The 16054-nt window shown below is 33.4% G+C and overlaps 1 protein-coding gene across 3 annotated transcripts; it reads left to right on the top strand.

Moving 5' to 3' along the window:
* Positions 1-5728: 5728 nt before the first annotated feature.
* LOC123550163 (uncharacterized) lies at positions 5729-14339 on the top strand. 3 transcript variants are annotated; one of them, XR_008371330.1, is made up of 8 exons: positions 6142-6293; positions 9228-9359; positions 9864-10391; positions 11108-11233; positions 11493-11797; positions 11981-12113; positions 12598-13473; positions 13859-14339. XR_008371330.1 is itself a non-coding variant. In XM_053545697.1 (7 exons), the coding sequence occupies exons 4-7, from the start codon at positions 11140-11142 to the stop codon at positions 12681-12683; spliced, it is 618 nt and encodes a 205-aa protein (XP_053401672.1). In that variant the 5' UTR covers positions 5729-5796; positions 9228-9359; positions 9864-10391; positions 11108-11139; the 3' UTR covers positions 12684-13616. The 3 variants fall into 3 exon arrangements, 2 of the variants coding, with proteins under 2 accessions (XP_053401672.1, XP_053401671.1); XM_053545697.1 differs by lacking the exons at positions 6142-6293; positions 13859-14339 and adding an exon at positions 5729-5796 and having other exon boundaries at positions 12598-13616; XM_053545696.1 differs by lacking the exon at positions 13859-14339 and having other exon boundaries at positions 12598-13616.
* The last annotated feature ends 1715 nt before the right edge of the window (positions 14340-16054 follow it).

Below are 16054 nucleotides of genomic sequence, written 5' to 3'. Positions count from 1 at the left end.
TCAAGGTAAGTTACCAGTGTAAAATCATTGCTGTAAATATTTGTAGCGTTATTGAAACGTATGTTCTTTTATACGTTATGAAGACAGCATTTTGAGAATAGCCAATAGCTGCTAATATATAAGTCTAATGTTAATACCATTTACATTTGCGAAGGACAAAATCAATGATAACATTTATATTCTATTCCAAATGATGTAAGGGAATAAATAAGGAAATTCCCAGAAAGCATAGGACGCAGCCTAGCAGTCCGTTTGTTTGAGTCTGCTGACAGAAAGTAATGAAATATGTAAAATTCCCTCACGATCATTTGTACTGGAGTAAGCTGAGCTGTAACATGATATACGAATGGAATCATAATCCAAAAAACAGCACTGAGTTCAAGTACAGAGAGACTTTTGACGGCCAACACAACGGCACTGAGTGACTGCTGTCATAGCTTATAAGAGAAGTCCCTTCAGAGATCATAGAACGCAACCCACTAAAATGAGATTTATAACTAAAAAGCATCAGAATTTATCAAATTGAAAAAGTGCCACGGAAGAAAGTTTCTTCCATCTCTGACACATTTGCACAAGCTGATTAAAATATGTAAAATGTTTGATAATTGTAGCGCAACTTCCTTTTAATACTTCTGTACGTATGTTCTCTTTGAGGTAGCAGTACGTGTGAAGAAGAACCACAATAAGGATAAGTATCATTACAGAACAAATCAATTAAGGCTAGAACGTGCCACGAGCTGTTTTTTTGGCTACGTGCAAAAGCTTATATTGTAAGCCAATTTTCAGTGAATTTTATTTTATGTGATTTATATCTTCAATACCGAGACTTTAAAGTCAAGATACACATAAACATAAATTATGTACCAGTCATTCATAAAAATACCAAAGCAGAGCTCCTTTACATTGCATTATAATAACAAAAATAACTTTTGAATGTACAAAGACAGAAACAGTCAAATATATGGAGATATGAACTAATCGAAGCGCAAGCGAAATAGGCTATAAAGCACTTTTAAACAAGAGGTCACAGAGTGATCTTGGTGCCCACCATTGAGCCATTTTTGAATGTTTCAAAATTTCAAGACTAGCTCAAGGTCAAAATCAAGGTCAAAGTTCATTCCGGTACACAAAATTGTGCATGTGGTCCATGCATGTGGTTGAAATTTGAAAACTGTAGCTTAAGAAATGTGAAAGTAGGTTACTAGATCAATTTCAAGGTCAAAGTTCATTTTGGTACACAAAACTATGCATGTGCTTCAAATCTGAAGGCTGTAGCTTGAGAAATGTGAAAGTAGGTACTAGGTAAAAATCAAGGTCAAATTTCAAATCAGAACACAAAACTATGCATGTGGTCCAAATTTGAAGCCTGTAGCATGAGAAATGTGAAGTAGGTCACTAGGTCAATATCAATGTCAAATTTCATTTCAGAACACAAAACTATGCATGTGGTCCAAATTTGAAGCATATACCTTCAAAAATGTGAAATAGGTCACTAGGTCAATCTCAAGGTCAAAGTTTATTTCAGTACACAAACATTTGCATGTGGTCCAAATTTGAAGGCTGTAGCTGCAGAAATGTGAAAGTAGGTCACTAGGTCAAAATCAAGGTCAAATTTCATTTTGGAACACAAAACTATACATGTGATCAAAATTTAAAGCCTGTACCTTCAAAAATGTGAAAGTAGGTCAATAGGTCAATCACAAGATCAAAGTTTATTTCGGTACACAAACCTATGCATGTGGTCCAAATTTGCAGGCTGTAGCTACAGAAATATGAAAGTAGGTCACTAGGTCAATGTCAAGGTCAAATTTCATTTTGGAACACAAAACTATGCATGTGGTCCAAATTTGAAGCCTGTACCTTCAAAAATTTGAAAGTATGTCACTAGGTCAATGTCAATGTCAAAGTTTATTTCGGTACACAAACCTATGCATGTTGTCCAAATTTGAAGGTTGTAGCTACAGAAATGTGAAAGTAGGTCACTAGGTCAAGACCAAAGAAAATCTCCTATATAAGTGACCCCCCCCCCCCCCCCCCCAAATACCAGACTTTTTAATCCCCAATATACAAGATCCTGTCTGGTCCAGTCTGATAAGGGTCCATAAAACCCCTGTAGACTTGACATGTAGCCTAATTATTGTCAGAGAATCATAAAATTTATTGCCTACAGGTAAATTGGTTATTTCCTGTGTTTTGCATTTTATTAATTGAAATGCTGTTGTTTTTTTTTTAGTCTTTTTTTCAGCATGTACACAAAATTATTTTAATTGATAAGATACTAATTTTGATTGCTCAGTCATGTTGAGTAATGTCCTGGCCAATTAAATTATAACTCTTATAGTAAAGCAATTCTCACTATAAACTTAATAAGAGAAATTACAAGTTTGTTTATTCAATGATTATGATCTTTTTATCAAAAGTAACAAAATAAAAACGAAAAAAAAAAAGATAATTGCTGGATTTTATTAGAAATAAAGGAAGTGTTCAGTTGCATTTTTAATATACAAAGAAGGTATATAGACAGAAGGATGTTATATATTAAAAATGCTTAATTCCTCTTGCATTGTCCAAATAATGTTAACTTTCTTTTATGTATAATAAAATCCAGCAATAAAGATATATCATTGTTCAAAATACACACTAATTTATTGCTTCTAAAAGCTATGTGCCTGAATGCATTTTTTATATTTTTGATAATAAAAACAGCAATAATGAGATGTAATTGTTAAAAAAAATTTACTTTATTAAAAATATGATAAAACACTGTTGTATCTTATCACATTGTTTATTTAGCCCTAATTCAATCAAGCTTTCTAAACTCGTTATAAAGGTGAGAACTGATTTGCTATAAAGGTGAGAAATATCACCTGCAATTTATTTACTGCACAGTAGCTATACAGTAGCTTATTATGATAAACAGAAGCAAGTCTACCAATGGTCCCGACTTGTGTTTTGGCCCTTATCGCCAATACGCAGACCTTATCATCTCCATAGGCCACATACCAGGCATACCAGAATCAGTGTCTTTAAGTCATATAAAGGTTCATCTAGCCACTCAAAACTATACATGTGGTCCAAATCTGAATGTCGTAGGTTATGCACAAGAAGATGTTTAAAGTTTTTCCCTATATAAGTCTATGTAAACCATGTGACCCCCAGGGCGGGGCCATATTTGATCCTAGGGGAATAATTTGAACAATCATAGCAGAGGACCACTAGATGATGTCACATACAAAATATCAAAGACCTAGGCCCTGTGGTTTTGGACAAGAATATTTTCAAAGTTTTTCCCTTTGTAAGTCTATATAAACCATGTGACCCCCAAGGGCGGGGCCATACTTGACCCTAGGGAAATAATTTGGACAATCTTGGTACATGACCGCTAGATGATGCTACATACCGAATATCAAAGCCCTAGGCCTTGTGGTTTTTGACAAGAAGATTTTCAAAGTTTTTCCCTATATAAATCTATGTAAATTATAAAAATAAACAAAGGGCCATAACTCACTCAAAAATTGTTGAACCAGTCTGATTTTCAGGGGGACACAACTAGGGTACAAATACATCATTCTGACAAAGTTTGGTCAAAATCCCCCCAGAAGTTTCTGACGAGATGCGATTACGAGAAATTGTTAACGGAAATGGTATTTATGTGACACCCCCATTGTTCTCTCTTTTATTCTATCAGACACATAAAAAGAAAAGGTCACATAAACAGAACGGAATGAATGACATCGAAGAGAAAGTACCTTTATGAAGTCACTTAACCATCATTTCGCGGGCACGGACGGACGGACGGACGTTCTAACGAAACGGTCTTTATGTGACTCCCCCATTGTTCTCTCTATTGTTCTAACAGTCAGATAAAAAGAAAAATAGTCACATAAACAGAACGGAATGAATGACATCAAAGAGAAAGTACCGTTATGCAGTCACTTAACCATCATTTCGCGGGCACGGACCGACGCACGGACCACGGACGCAGAGTGATTTGGATAGCCCACCATCTGATGATGGTAGGCTAAAAAGTAAAAAAAAAAAGCATACTCAAAAGTACATTTGCATACTGTTTTATAAACAGTATATGATGCCTACTTCCACATTTTTCCAAATTTGTTTAAGATTTTGCTTTTATTTTTGTTGAATAGCTTATACTGACTTTGGGTAGAACTGTTTATATCAATGTTGTCCGACTGGTTGGGGTATGTATCAGTGATATCATTGAAGAGTGGCAAGTAATGTTATTTCGAAATCATAAAGTAAGGTAAGCCAAAGTTCTATGAACAAGTCTTATCCTTACAGGTGAATTGAAATTATCGTGGTGAAACATCTTATAGGGGTACAATAATCATCTTAATAACTTGCACATTCAGTTGATAAGGAAAATGATTTTTTTTCATTTGTTTTATATCAAGTGAATGTACGATCATTTTCTCATCCATGCTAAATCATTTCGTAGTTGGTGTGGCGGATATGCTTATCTTTTACTCACAAATTAAGAATCAACTTTAAGTTTGAAAAAGTTGAAACTTGAAATTTAAGAGGAAAAACATATATTTAAGTCTAAAAAAGTATTTAACAAATAATTTTGAACCCTCCCCATGTTAAAATATTTATTTTCAGTTTCAATAACTGACCTGAATGATATGTTGTGTTCTATGCCTCCAAAGGACCTTACTGTAGATTTTATTAAGTTCTTTAAGTGGCTGTTCTGGTCCTTTGAGATCATGAAGCCAATTCAGTTTTCTGTAATGATACTTTTCCACGTACGACGATTATACGGCGCGTGAAGGCTTTTGCTTTTATAAAACATTCACAAGTTTCTGAAAACAACACCAAATATTTGGCCATTTTGTTGATTTTCAGTGAGACGAACCAATGTATTGAGCGGTGATCTAGTACTTATAGTACCGGCCACTCAACCCGGGAGGTCGTGGATTCCAGCCCAACTAGCTTTACGCCCTCACCTTCTCATGTGACACCAGTACAGGTTTTTCCAAGAAGGGGACTCGAGAGTGGCTCAAATAAGCTAATGCTTCATCAAAATTGAGCTAAAAGAAATTAATCAATGTATTCACTCTGTGACCAGTAAATGTAAGTGCGAAGCCTGGAGGCAGGGATCCAGACAGGTGTACTTGAAACGTTTATATATATAATGATAATTTGAGTAAATTTCGGAAGCTACTGCGCATATTCGGAACTAAAACGAAAAATAATCTAATAAACATATATGTTGCTGCTACAGATGAAGATGTTTGACTAGTACCTAGAATTGATATAACTTTCATATAAGCTGAAAAAACAAGTTATTAAAAGTCAGCCATGTAATATTTCTTGACCCTTAATTTCGTGTGCACATGTCCCCTTAAAGTATTTTTATTCTATATATTTTAATATAAGCATTTCCGTAGACATGGTTCGTTTTCTTTTTACTTTTTTATTTTAATGATTAACCTGTATCGGTATGTACACATGTACTGAAAGTTTGGGGTACACGTGAAGATAATGAAACCCTTGTGCAACATTCAAACGACTTTTAAACAAAACTATGTACTGTATTTAACAATGAAACGAAAACGAAGGTATTATCCTAAAGCAGTTACTGCTTTTCAAATTTTATCCTACATCCGGCAATGGAAAACATGTCGGGTAAATATTTGTACAAGATTCTGAATTTATTTCAGTCTGTCATATGTTTCAGGTTGGACAGAATAACATCCGGTTCAATAATATATTAAGTGTATTTTATGATGGTTAACAAAACAATTCTGCTACAAGTTGTTGATCGGACACAAGGTACGATTGTATGTTTTAAAAATTGAGTAAAAAACTGTTGTTTACATTTTTTAAAGGAATGTCATATTGAAATATACTGTTTAAACATTTAAGGTAAAGAGTCATACATGATTGAAAAATCATCTAAATTCACTAAAGTGTGATGATTTTGACATATTCTATTGTTAGCATTGTCATTTTCAAAAGAAATCTTATAAATACAATGAACAAAATTAGTATAACCCATCCCACTTTTCAAAATATTGCATAGAGTAAACAAGATCGTGTACGTTAATATACACTCCAGTTTGATAAATCTTGTAAACAATTTGTTTACGTACGCATGTCTCTCCAGTATTTGTCATACTTCTTTATCAGTGGCATTTAACCTTTTTAAAATAATACGCTGATATAGAAGTTTTATGTATAATATTGCGAAATCATATATTTAAATGAATAATATGGTGTACTCACATTTGACAAGAAATCTGATCAAGGATACAGCTTTCTCAATTAAGGTACGATTTTATCGAAAACAAATTGTGTATTTTGAAAATGAATAGATTAAAGCAATAAGCGTGGACACTCGCTTATAAATGTTTTGACTTAAATGCTTAAACAATTCGCAGCTATTGTTATCAGGAATTTCAAAGTATTTCATTTAAAAGTAAAACAAAGCAATGAGAAAACGCACCCAGTACTCAAGTGATATACGTGATATATACAGTAATATTGTCTGAATATTTTGTAAAACATGCATTAACATAAAAACTTCTTTTTGTAAATAGTCGTTATACGTTTACATGTACAATATACGCTACTTTTCAATTTCGCTGTTTATCTATTACTGAAATACCGGGTATATAAGCATTAATGAAATATATATTTGTTTATTATTTTCGTATTAATGGTATATATGGAAATTGTCAGAGATATAATGATGTCTTTAATTTGTACTTTACTCATGTTAAATTATCATTAATTCCGTGTTAAGGAATAATTGGACAGGCTATATCGTTTGCATGATTTGTATTTTCGTTGTTATATCATTATCACAGATCACATTATTGAAAGAATTACTTAGTACTTACTTCCTTACTTATACATGAGTGATCTTTAAAACTTGTTTAATAATAATGTATGCATATACGATCTTCATATTACACAAAAAATGTATTGTCCTAAAAAGTATTCATAAAAGACTTACCATAAAGTTATGGCGAAAGTGTGTCAGATACGCGTTTATTTTTGGTATTTATACACAGAGACAGCGGATTGCAGTGACGTGACTCAAAGCAAACCGCTTCATCCCACATATATAAACCACAAACACATATCTTTACATACGTAGATAGTCTGTTAGTATATCCTGGGTATTGTATATCCATTAGTTTACTTTAAATCCTGCCAAGACAATGGTTTTTCGATGAAAAAAAAAATCAGGTTAGCTGGCAGAGCATTATCTAAACATGGCGTCCAATGCAAACTACTTTTTGATGTTAGAATATAGTTCGGTAATAGAGATAATTTATGTTTGTTTCTGTTTATAAATAGCTAACTTTAAATAATATTTTCTGTTACACATGTAATACTCTTGTTTCTAGATTAGATATTTCCTGTTTCAAAATATTGTCTGGTACGTGAATACGTGTATTAATACTCTGACCTGTTTACGGGACTTGGTTAAGGTTACATGTCTCGTCATTTTTACGGGTTAGGGTGCATAAACTTTCTATACAGTCAGTCATGAATGAATGGAAAACAATTTGATGAAAGAGAGTATATACTTTTGTGAGCAAATGCGCAAATGTTGTACTAAAATTCTTAATTTCTATAAGTTAAGGATAGCAATGTTAGACATAACACATACATAATCTTATTTCTAGATCAGGTTATTACACATTGAAGTGCATAGTTATGTTTCTGAGTCATGTCACTAAGATAACTGCATTAATTGTAAATAGTAGCATATACACATCCTGCATTGAAAGCAGTTCAAAGCAGGTCATTGGTGTATTTATAGTCCATGAGTAATTTTGATAAAAATATGATTGCTACTAAGGCAGAATATAAAAATCAGTATTGAATGCAGCACACTTTATAAAAATTCAGCCAGTCAAAAACCTACTTCTTCAATTCAAATAGGTAATACTGACAGCTTGTAGAATCTTCGTGTCGTTTACGCGAACTATATTTTTACAATATGTCTGTAAATCTTCCGAAGGGAAGTATAGTACAAATCTGTGTTGATATTTTACTCTTTATTTCGAATTTTCGGACACTTGTCCTTTTTCAAGAATATGGAAATATTTTTCTGACTAAGTAATATCCATGTAACATTTATATCACAGGAAATGAATAATGTTGACGTCCTGTCACTAAGACAACGTCACGTCATATCCTGTGTTATACAATTTGTTCTATTAAAATATTATTACACAGTTGCGGTTTAGCGGACACAATATCTTATGTTCAAGAGACGCCCCGTTTGCTGTTCTGTACGTAGTGAGTTTCTGACTTTGTAACCAGGCTGAAATCTCTGCATAATATACTTTATCTTTAAATCGCCAGTCCATATTTCTATATGAACGGTCTATAATTCAGATTTTGCTAAGAGTATCTAATTGAAATTTATTTCTGATGGCATGTAATAAAACACTTATTGAATGGCCTGGACCTCGGGCAATAGTTTTGCCTGGCAAGACATTCAATAAATGTTAAAACTTTTGAGAGATCAGCCGAATTAATAATTATTGTTGTAATAGGCAGGTGTAAGTGTGGTGGCCATATCGCTGTCCCTAATAAACTTAGAGAGAACAATTCCGCAAAACGACAACAAATGAAGTGTTGATCAAATAATTAAAATAGGAATATCGTTTAGTTTAAGCGAATCTTTGAGTACATTTCATATTGATGATTCTTTTAAATCTTTTCAAGAATTTCAAAAGCAAAAATTAAGAACAATATATTTAACATTACACGGAAGGTTAATAATACAATTTGTTCTATTAAAATATTATTACACAGTTGCGGTTTAGCGGACACAATATCTTACCAACTGTGATCTAAATTTCGACCGTTCTGTACTGGGTGTGCACATGAATATGAATCATTGATAAAAATCTACAAATACTAAATGGCTATAATATACTTTGTGCAATATTATCCGCTTAAAAATTGCAAAAACTTTATCAGTCAATGTTTCTTTTCGCCATACATAACGCAAGTTTCTTTGTTTATGGTTCATTGATAGATTTTAAACTTGAAATCTTATTGTCGCTTTTAGTAATAGATGTCTGTAATAGACAAAAAGACACAAATTCAGTATAGTTTTGAAGAGAAAAAAAAACGTGTGATGTGTGTCTTTTTAAAGTTGAAAGTCTGACTATTTCAGTGGAGAGACAAAACGGATAGACAGACAGAAGAAAAAATAACATTTGTTTCTATTTCAGACGAAGGATCATCATTTGATTGTTCGATTCTTAGAGCAGACAGACCATAAAATGATTTCACAATGACAAGCATAACCTGCATTTGCTTGATTATTGTGATATCTGGACAGCTTGTATATGCATCCTCGAAAGGTATTTGTTTTATGTAATATATAACTATTGTCATAGATATTGTGTTGTAATTTTTAGTTTTTACGCTAAAATAACTAATATGCATTGGTTTGTACTGATAGATATCTTAGAAATGAATCATTATTTGGTAGCTTTCAGTTGAATATGAAATACATATGAGTGCTTAAAGTACTGTTAAACACAGCCGATGCCATATCTAAATAAAAATTACAGCGTTTCATTTTATGTATATTTTTTTCATTCAATTTGCAGTTTTATTTCTCGATTTAACGTCGGTTTAAAACACTTATCTGGTTGTCATAGTTTTGAAGTTATCGATATCTTCAAGAACACGACAATACATAGGAATTGAAATACAATCACTGTATATTAGGTTTCAGCGAAAGAAAAGCTTTAATAACTGTAAAAAACCTTGATTTGACTGGCTAAATTATAACATCGTAATACCGACGTGGTTCTAATTATTCGACATTTTACCCAATAAAACCTTTTCTCTGACAACAGAATGTGTAACGCAACAAGTCAAAGCGCTATTTGCTTTGGATGGGACCATAAATATCAATGATGGCCAGAGAGATTTAATGCTTCGATTGGTGGAAGAGGTTGTCACAAGTTTGCCTGAAGGTAGTGAAGGTGGATGTGTTTACATTAATCAGGAAAGTAAGGAGATAACACGATTTACGATTTCCGGTTCAAGACCCAATATGACAGAAGAGGCAGAGGGTGTTCAATGGGACCCTACAGGAGAAACAATGACTGCTAGAGCGCTCGCCAAAGAAGTAAATGTGAGCTTTCCTGTTGCATTTTTGCAGCGCAAAGCAGAGATATTTTACTTACTAGTCAGTGACAAAACTCTTATTGAAAGTTTTCCAGAGGTCCTTTTGAAAAAGAAAATTTTCATTGTTGTTTTTTGATCGGCCATACCAGACAAGCTGAAGAATTTAGCGAGCAGTACCGAACATATCAAACTCATTCGCAACTTCAACGATCTTAAAAGTGTTGTCGGAACGGTTACACAACGTACATGCAGAGGTGAGGCAAATTGAAGTTTATATCAATTAATTTAACTTAAGGAACATTTCTGATTGAGCAGCTTAGACCGTATTAACTACTGATCTGGCTCCCTGTATATGTGAGAACTTAGCCAATGCCCATCTTCCACTTAAGTATTTTTATCTTTACATATTTACTTCGAATGCAGAAACTCTAATTGCAAGAAATATATAAAGTAATTTTATATCATACGAAGCGCAAAATTTATGATTCATGTCGCGTAGCAACAGTCCATTGTTGCAAAACTTTCAGATTTTAGTGGTAGTACTGTACCCATTTATACGATGAGCATTAAGCTACGCATGTTTGAAGTGTGTACTTTTTTCAAATTAATGTATAGTTCCGTTTATAAATATAATGTTTACATAAACTATATGTAGTAATTATTATTATTTTCAAATATGAAATTTCAGTCTAATATAACTTTTTATACACTACGTTAGTTGGCATCAAATGTATTCTGCTAATACGACTATATTAAAAAAATCGTAGGTTTCTAGTGATAAAGTTACTTCAAATTGTATATAATTGTTTGGATGTATGTAGCGTTTATTTTCCTTTCTCCAAACCACAATTTCACGGTATTGATTTTAACAAGTTATATGATATCTGATGGTTTGATTTTATTGAGAACTAACGGCCTTTCTGTATCTATACTTTTGTGTATACGAAATGTTTCTTAATTCTTTTTGCAGATTCCTTCCTTAAATGTGATGTTGACGAGTACATGGGTAAAAGGGCCAGCAAGTGCACAAGTTGTATGAACGTTTGTTTGCAAACAACATCTAAGCAATCACGGGCCTGTAAACTTCACTGTCCCTGTGAGTTGTCTCAGTAATTACTTTTCAGTAATTGATTAAACTGTCTCATTTTATGAATAAGAGGTACAAAATACCTTCTCGTAAATATTGCTTAAGTCTTCAAAACAGTCCAAAGCTAAGTCATTTACACGACATGTTACATCTACTATATTAAAAGGGAAAAGCGAAATTATGTTCATAGCAGCAATGATATCAAATATGATTCTTTGGACTATATTAAGATTTTTAATTCATCAAATAAACTGTTTCCTCGTTTCAGACATATTGCTTCCACCAAGAGAATATGCAGTGAAGATAGTGAAAGATCCACTAAAAGATGACATTGTGACGGCAGTTGTAGAAGACAATAAGTATATAACCCTTGTTGTGATAAGTGCATTCGCTTTCATTATTATATTCAACGTTGGAATTGGAGTAGTGTGCTATAGGAAGAATTTGCTATGTTTTCATCGGAATGCACGGCAAATTAACCGGCACGAAATAGAAATGGATATAATGCAAAGTTTTCCTCTTCCAGACAATGTAGCAGTCCCTGAAACTGGAGGACATGGGGATAACGAACCGGTATTAAAATGTTTTTTGACATCTTAAATGTATTGGAATCTTACATTATCATCTTAAGTTTTGTACTGAACATACTTGATTATAAAATATGTTTTTAATATTGTTTTGTCTCCGAACCAGATACAAAATTTATGATAACTTAAAGCAAGAAGAGTCAATTCAATTTACGTATTTTGGTTTCAGATTCAACGTCATGCCGATGGCGCCACTCAACGTCTGCTTGACAATTTACCATCCGCAGAGGAATATGGTCAGGATCGCGACGGACAGCATGAGCCAAGAGATTTTCTGAAAAATGAAAATGAAGAAGAAATGAGTAAGTATAGATATATTGTGTTGCAGTATTTTATCACCTCTCATAAATAGACACTGCCAAACCGAGTCTGCTACAATATTGCTTAGTTACATTCTATGCTTCCACAGGATCTTCTTGTGGATTTTATTAACAATCACAACAACAGTCTTAAACTGCATATGGCGGCTGTAATAGTGTCCAATTACTTGTACACATATCTGCTAATTTTTGTATTTCTTTGAAATCATCGAGTCTATTAATCTTTATGCAGAATAAAGTTCCGCTGAAGCTAGAGCTTGGGAGTGATAGGTGTTTTTACGTTTTATCAGACTCAGTCTAACATGTAATAAATTGGATTGTTGTATTCTATTATTTCAAAGGATCTTCTTATTTATTTAGCTTTTATTCAATCACAGGAATTCTTTGAATTAAATAAGTCAAATTGGTGTTATTGTTTAGTTTGTACGGACATACCGGTATTGCGTCTTTTCTTGTTAATATTCAGATCATCTAGCTTTGGGTGAGCCTCCGATGATAGATGTACAGACTGGAAAATGTTTCGGCACGAGACAGTCAGAAGACATGATTTAAGGACTGGGAACAGAATGTCAGAACGGCACAGTTTATAAAATATTTGTCTTAGTTTTCAAATTATGTATCAATTATCGTCTAAAATTATAAGGATTACCTGACTGATTTTTGTGGTCAGTGGCAACATACCTGATTCATGTTAAAGAAAAAGAAGTCACACCGTTTTAAATATTGGATAAGTATTTGATTGTAAAAATAGGCTTATCTTTTTACATATTAATAAAAGATGCAAAGCCTAAAACAGCCAAAACGTAGACATACAAAGAAATATGAATGTGGTTGGTAATGAACAAGGGTATGACGTTTCCCAAAGAAAAAACAAATCTGCCGAAACTATGGTGGACAGTGGAGGAAGTACGGAAGGTGGTCGAACAAATGATGTATATTGCAGTTTCGCCGCGGATGAACATAAAACGCAATGGACAATGAACTTAACGTATTGAGCTCTGTAGTGTAACTAATCCTAATGTAACAGGAAATTGAAGAAATTCTGACTAAGTATTGTTTCAATTGAAATCAATGCAAAAGGCGTACAATTAATTTAGTTGAGGACAGTTAATATCAAAATGCCAAAGATGAAATAAAAAAATGATTACTTGGAACTTCAAAAATGTGCTGGGGAGGCGTTCTCTGCAAGCTTTTACTAGTCAATGTAGGATAAGGAAAATATATTAAGATCAAGCAAGCGCTTTAAGCAGGTATTGCAGTGGTTGCCGGAACCAACGTGATGCACATAACGTCAAGCAGCCTTGATAAGAATGAGTAGCATTAGCAGTTAGGAAATGAAAAAGTGTGTAAGACGTTTGTATTGAAAATGGTGATAATAAAAATAGTATATTGATATTTATTCATTGTGGAATAGTCAAACTGAAAATACTTACACCTGGAAAATTATTCATATATGTTAAATTAAATTATTAGTGCAAGTTTGAACTATATTCTTTACACTTCTTCTTGCCCGCTTAGGTCTATGCATTCGAGTGTGTCTGTTCAGTTTTATAGTATTAAATTACTGTTTAAGTGTACAGCTTCTATGTATGTGAACGTCAATTCTAATTAATGTAGACATAGATTTTTTATTTAGTTTTCCTTTGAAAATATGCAATTTAACAATTTGGACATGCTATTTTAAGCATGAGGTCTTTTAATACATTACTGATTGAATATCATTGAAGGTTCCGTGTACACCGCCGTATGAACACATCTGCGGATGTCTCTAATTGTGTTTTGGTACTTGTAACGTGTAAAGATTTTGAGTTCTGCTCAACCTGGTGATAGAGGACGCGGACGGTAGCATGCATTTCCACTACTTTACATGAACAGGCTCAATCACACCGAGCCTGAAATATTTTCATTTTTGTCGTGTTGTGCGACCCGTGGAGTTTCCAGTTTTCTACTAATAGTTGTGAAATTTACAAAATAGCTGTATGATTTCGTCGATATCTTCTCTCCATAATTATGATAAAACATGTATTTATTCAAGACGCTAAGACAAATGGTGGTCCAGGACAAGAGTTTATCAGCTTTCGCTATAGTTAGTCTGCATGTAGTGTAGAGGAGACTAGTTCATAAGTCATCTTTAACAATCAAATTATAGCGACCTTTTGACTTACTCTCTGCATTTCTGTAAATATTAAACAAAAATCACAAACACTATAGCGCTCGTTTTGAACAATTTACACCATTTTAGAATGCATACTTTTTCATTGGAAACTACAGGTATGTACTATAAAGAAGTTACAGAGTATAGATTCTACTCTGATTACTTTGAAAAATGTTAAGGGTGCCAGGGTGTCATCCGTTACAGTGCTTCTTTGACCCTGTCTGCTACGAGATCCTGTCCCTTGAATGTAAGGATATAAGGAACAGTCTACTTTGGAGCAAAATATAACGTGCGAAGCAAGAATATCAACGGTGAGTTGACAGGACTCCTTTTAGCTATATAAGGATTACAGTATATATTTAAAACGATCTACACCCGCAGTGAAAAAAAATCTTTAATTGCATATACTTTAGTTGCTCCTGGTTATTCATTATAAAACAGAAATAAGTGATGGAAAAAAAATGTGTTCTCAGTTTATTCAGTGACGTTAAGACGTACGGGCTGAAGGTTCTAGCGCTATATAATGTAAAATGACAGCAATTTACCGACAAGCGATGTTGTGGAATTGGTTTGTTTGCACGATACTATGTTCAAGGTCGTCGCAGCCGGACCACATTTTTGGCCAAGCATAATATCGGCCGTACCAGTTTTTTCGCATTAAACCCTTTCATCTTTTCCTTTGATTAAAAGTGCCGAAATAATGCCTTCTTAATGTAATTATCCTCTGTCATGATAGCCCGCGTGTGTGTCATAGTAGTGAATGTATAGGGTAATCAAACACTAAAATTCCGTACTTGTCACCGCAATGAAAAGTTAAACTGACGAATCGATTTCTCATATTTTACAATATCACACTGATACTAAGCGGATGGACTTAAATGTTACTCAACAAAGAATAAAAGGAAATAACCGTTTTGAATTGTATGAATTCAACATATAAAATGTGCAAATAAATTTTACAGAAATTCAAATGTAATACGCCAAGCGAAAGACAAAATAGGTAAAGCATGTTCCAAAATATTTAGCGGTCACTGTATTAGTTAATAAGTGCAAATAAAGAAATACACTCATTTGTATATTAAAAATAATGGCCTGATGCACTCAAACCTATCAAAGGTATCAGTCAAAGTAACCTGTGTAAGTCAAGTAAGAAAAAATATACACAGTATGCATTATCAATAAGTAATCCAAACATTCTTGATTATATAATTACGGACCAATGACAATCAACAATTTTTATTCAATTACGCTGTTTGCCTTTAGCGATTTCGACACTTACTGACGTGTACGGATCGGACAGAATACCTTGGAGTTAAAAAAAAGAGCAATCAATGACGGTGAATAAGCCTTGCAGTAATTCACTGATTATCTCTCTTAGTAAACGAATATCTCCTGTACATTCGTTTGTGTTAACTATTTATATACTGATTCCATCATACTATTAAAAGAACTCGTTCACACTTTTAGGTGAACTTTTTCTCTCTTAAAATTGATAAAAGGTGGGTGCTGTGCTATATAGTGACCACTGGTGCAAACTTATACGAATAAATGACCAAATATAACCTCAAAAATCAGTAGTCTTCTTTGGTTTTTACCAAACGTAACTCTTATTTTCACTCACGTTTTCATATTCCATGACATAGTATACGTTTTATGCCAAACTTGGCGGAAATGAACATGCTGAAAAATGCCACCTAAGATTTATGTGGGCGAGTAGCTTTAAAGAATTATGTTCTTCATATTCGTTAGCGTAAGCCGGAGGATTGGC

Source organism: Mercenaria mercenaria, chromosome 6 (assembly GCF_021730395.1).
Source record: "Mercenaria mercenaria strain notata chromosome 6, MADL_Memer_1, whole genome shotgun sequence".
In the NCBI taxonomy this organism is placed as follows: Eukaryota; Metazoa; Mollusca; class Bivalvia; order Venerida; family Veneridae; genus Mercenaria; species Mercenaria mercenaria.
The sequence above is the reverse complement of the archived record's forward strand: the minus strand, read 5'-3'. Positions and strand labels throughout refer to the sequence as shown.

Coding starts and splice junctions, on each gene's coding strand:
- LOC123550163 (XM_053545697.1), top strand. CDS start 11,140: ATGGGTAAAAGGGCCAGCAAGTGCACAAGTTGTATGAACGTTTGTTTG. Junction 11,234..11,492: donor CTGTAAACTTCACTGTCCCT/GTGAGTTGTCTC, acceptor TCCTCGTTTCAG/ACATATTGCTTCCACCAAGA. Junction 12,114..12,597: donor TGAAAATGAAGAAGAAATGA/GTAAGTATAGAT, acceptor GTTAATATTCAG/ATCATCTAGCTTTGGGTGAG.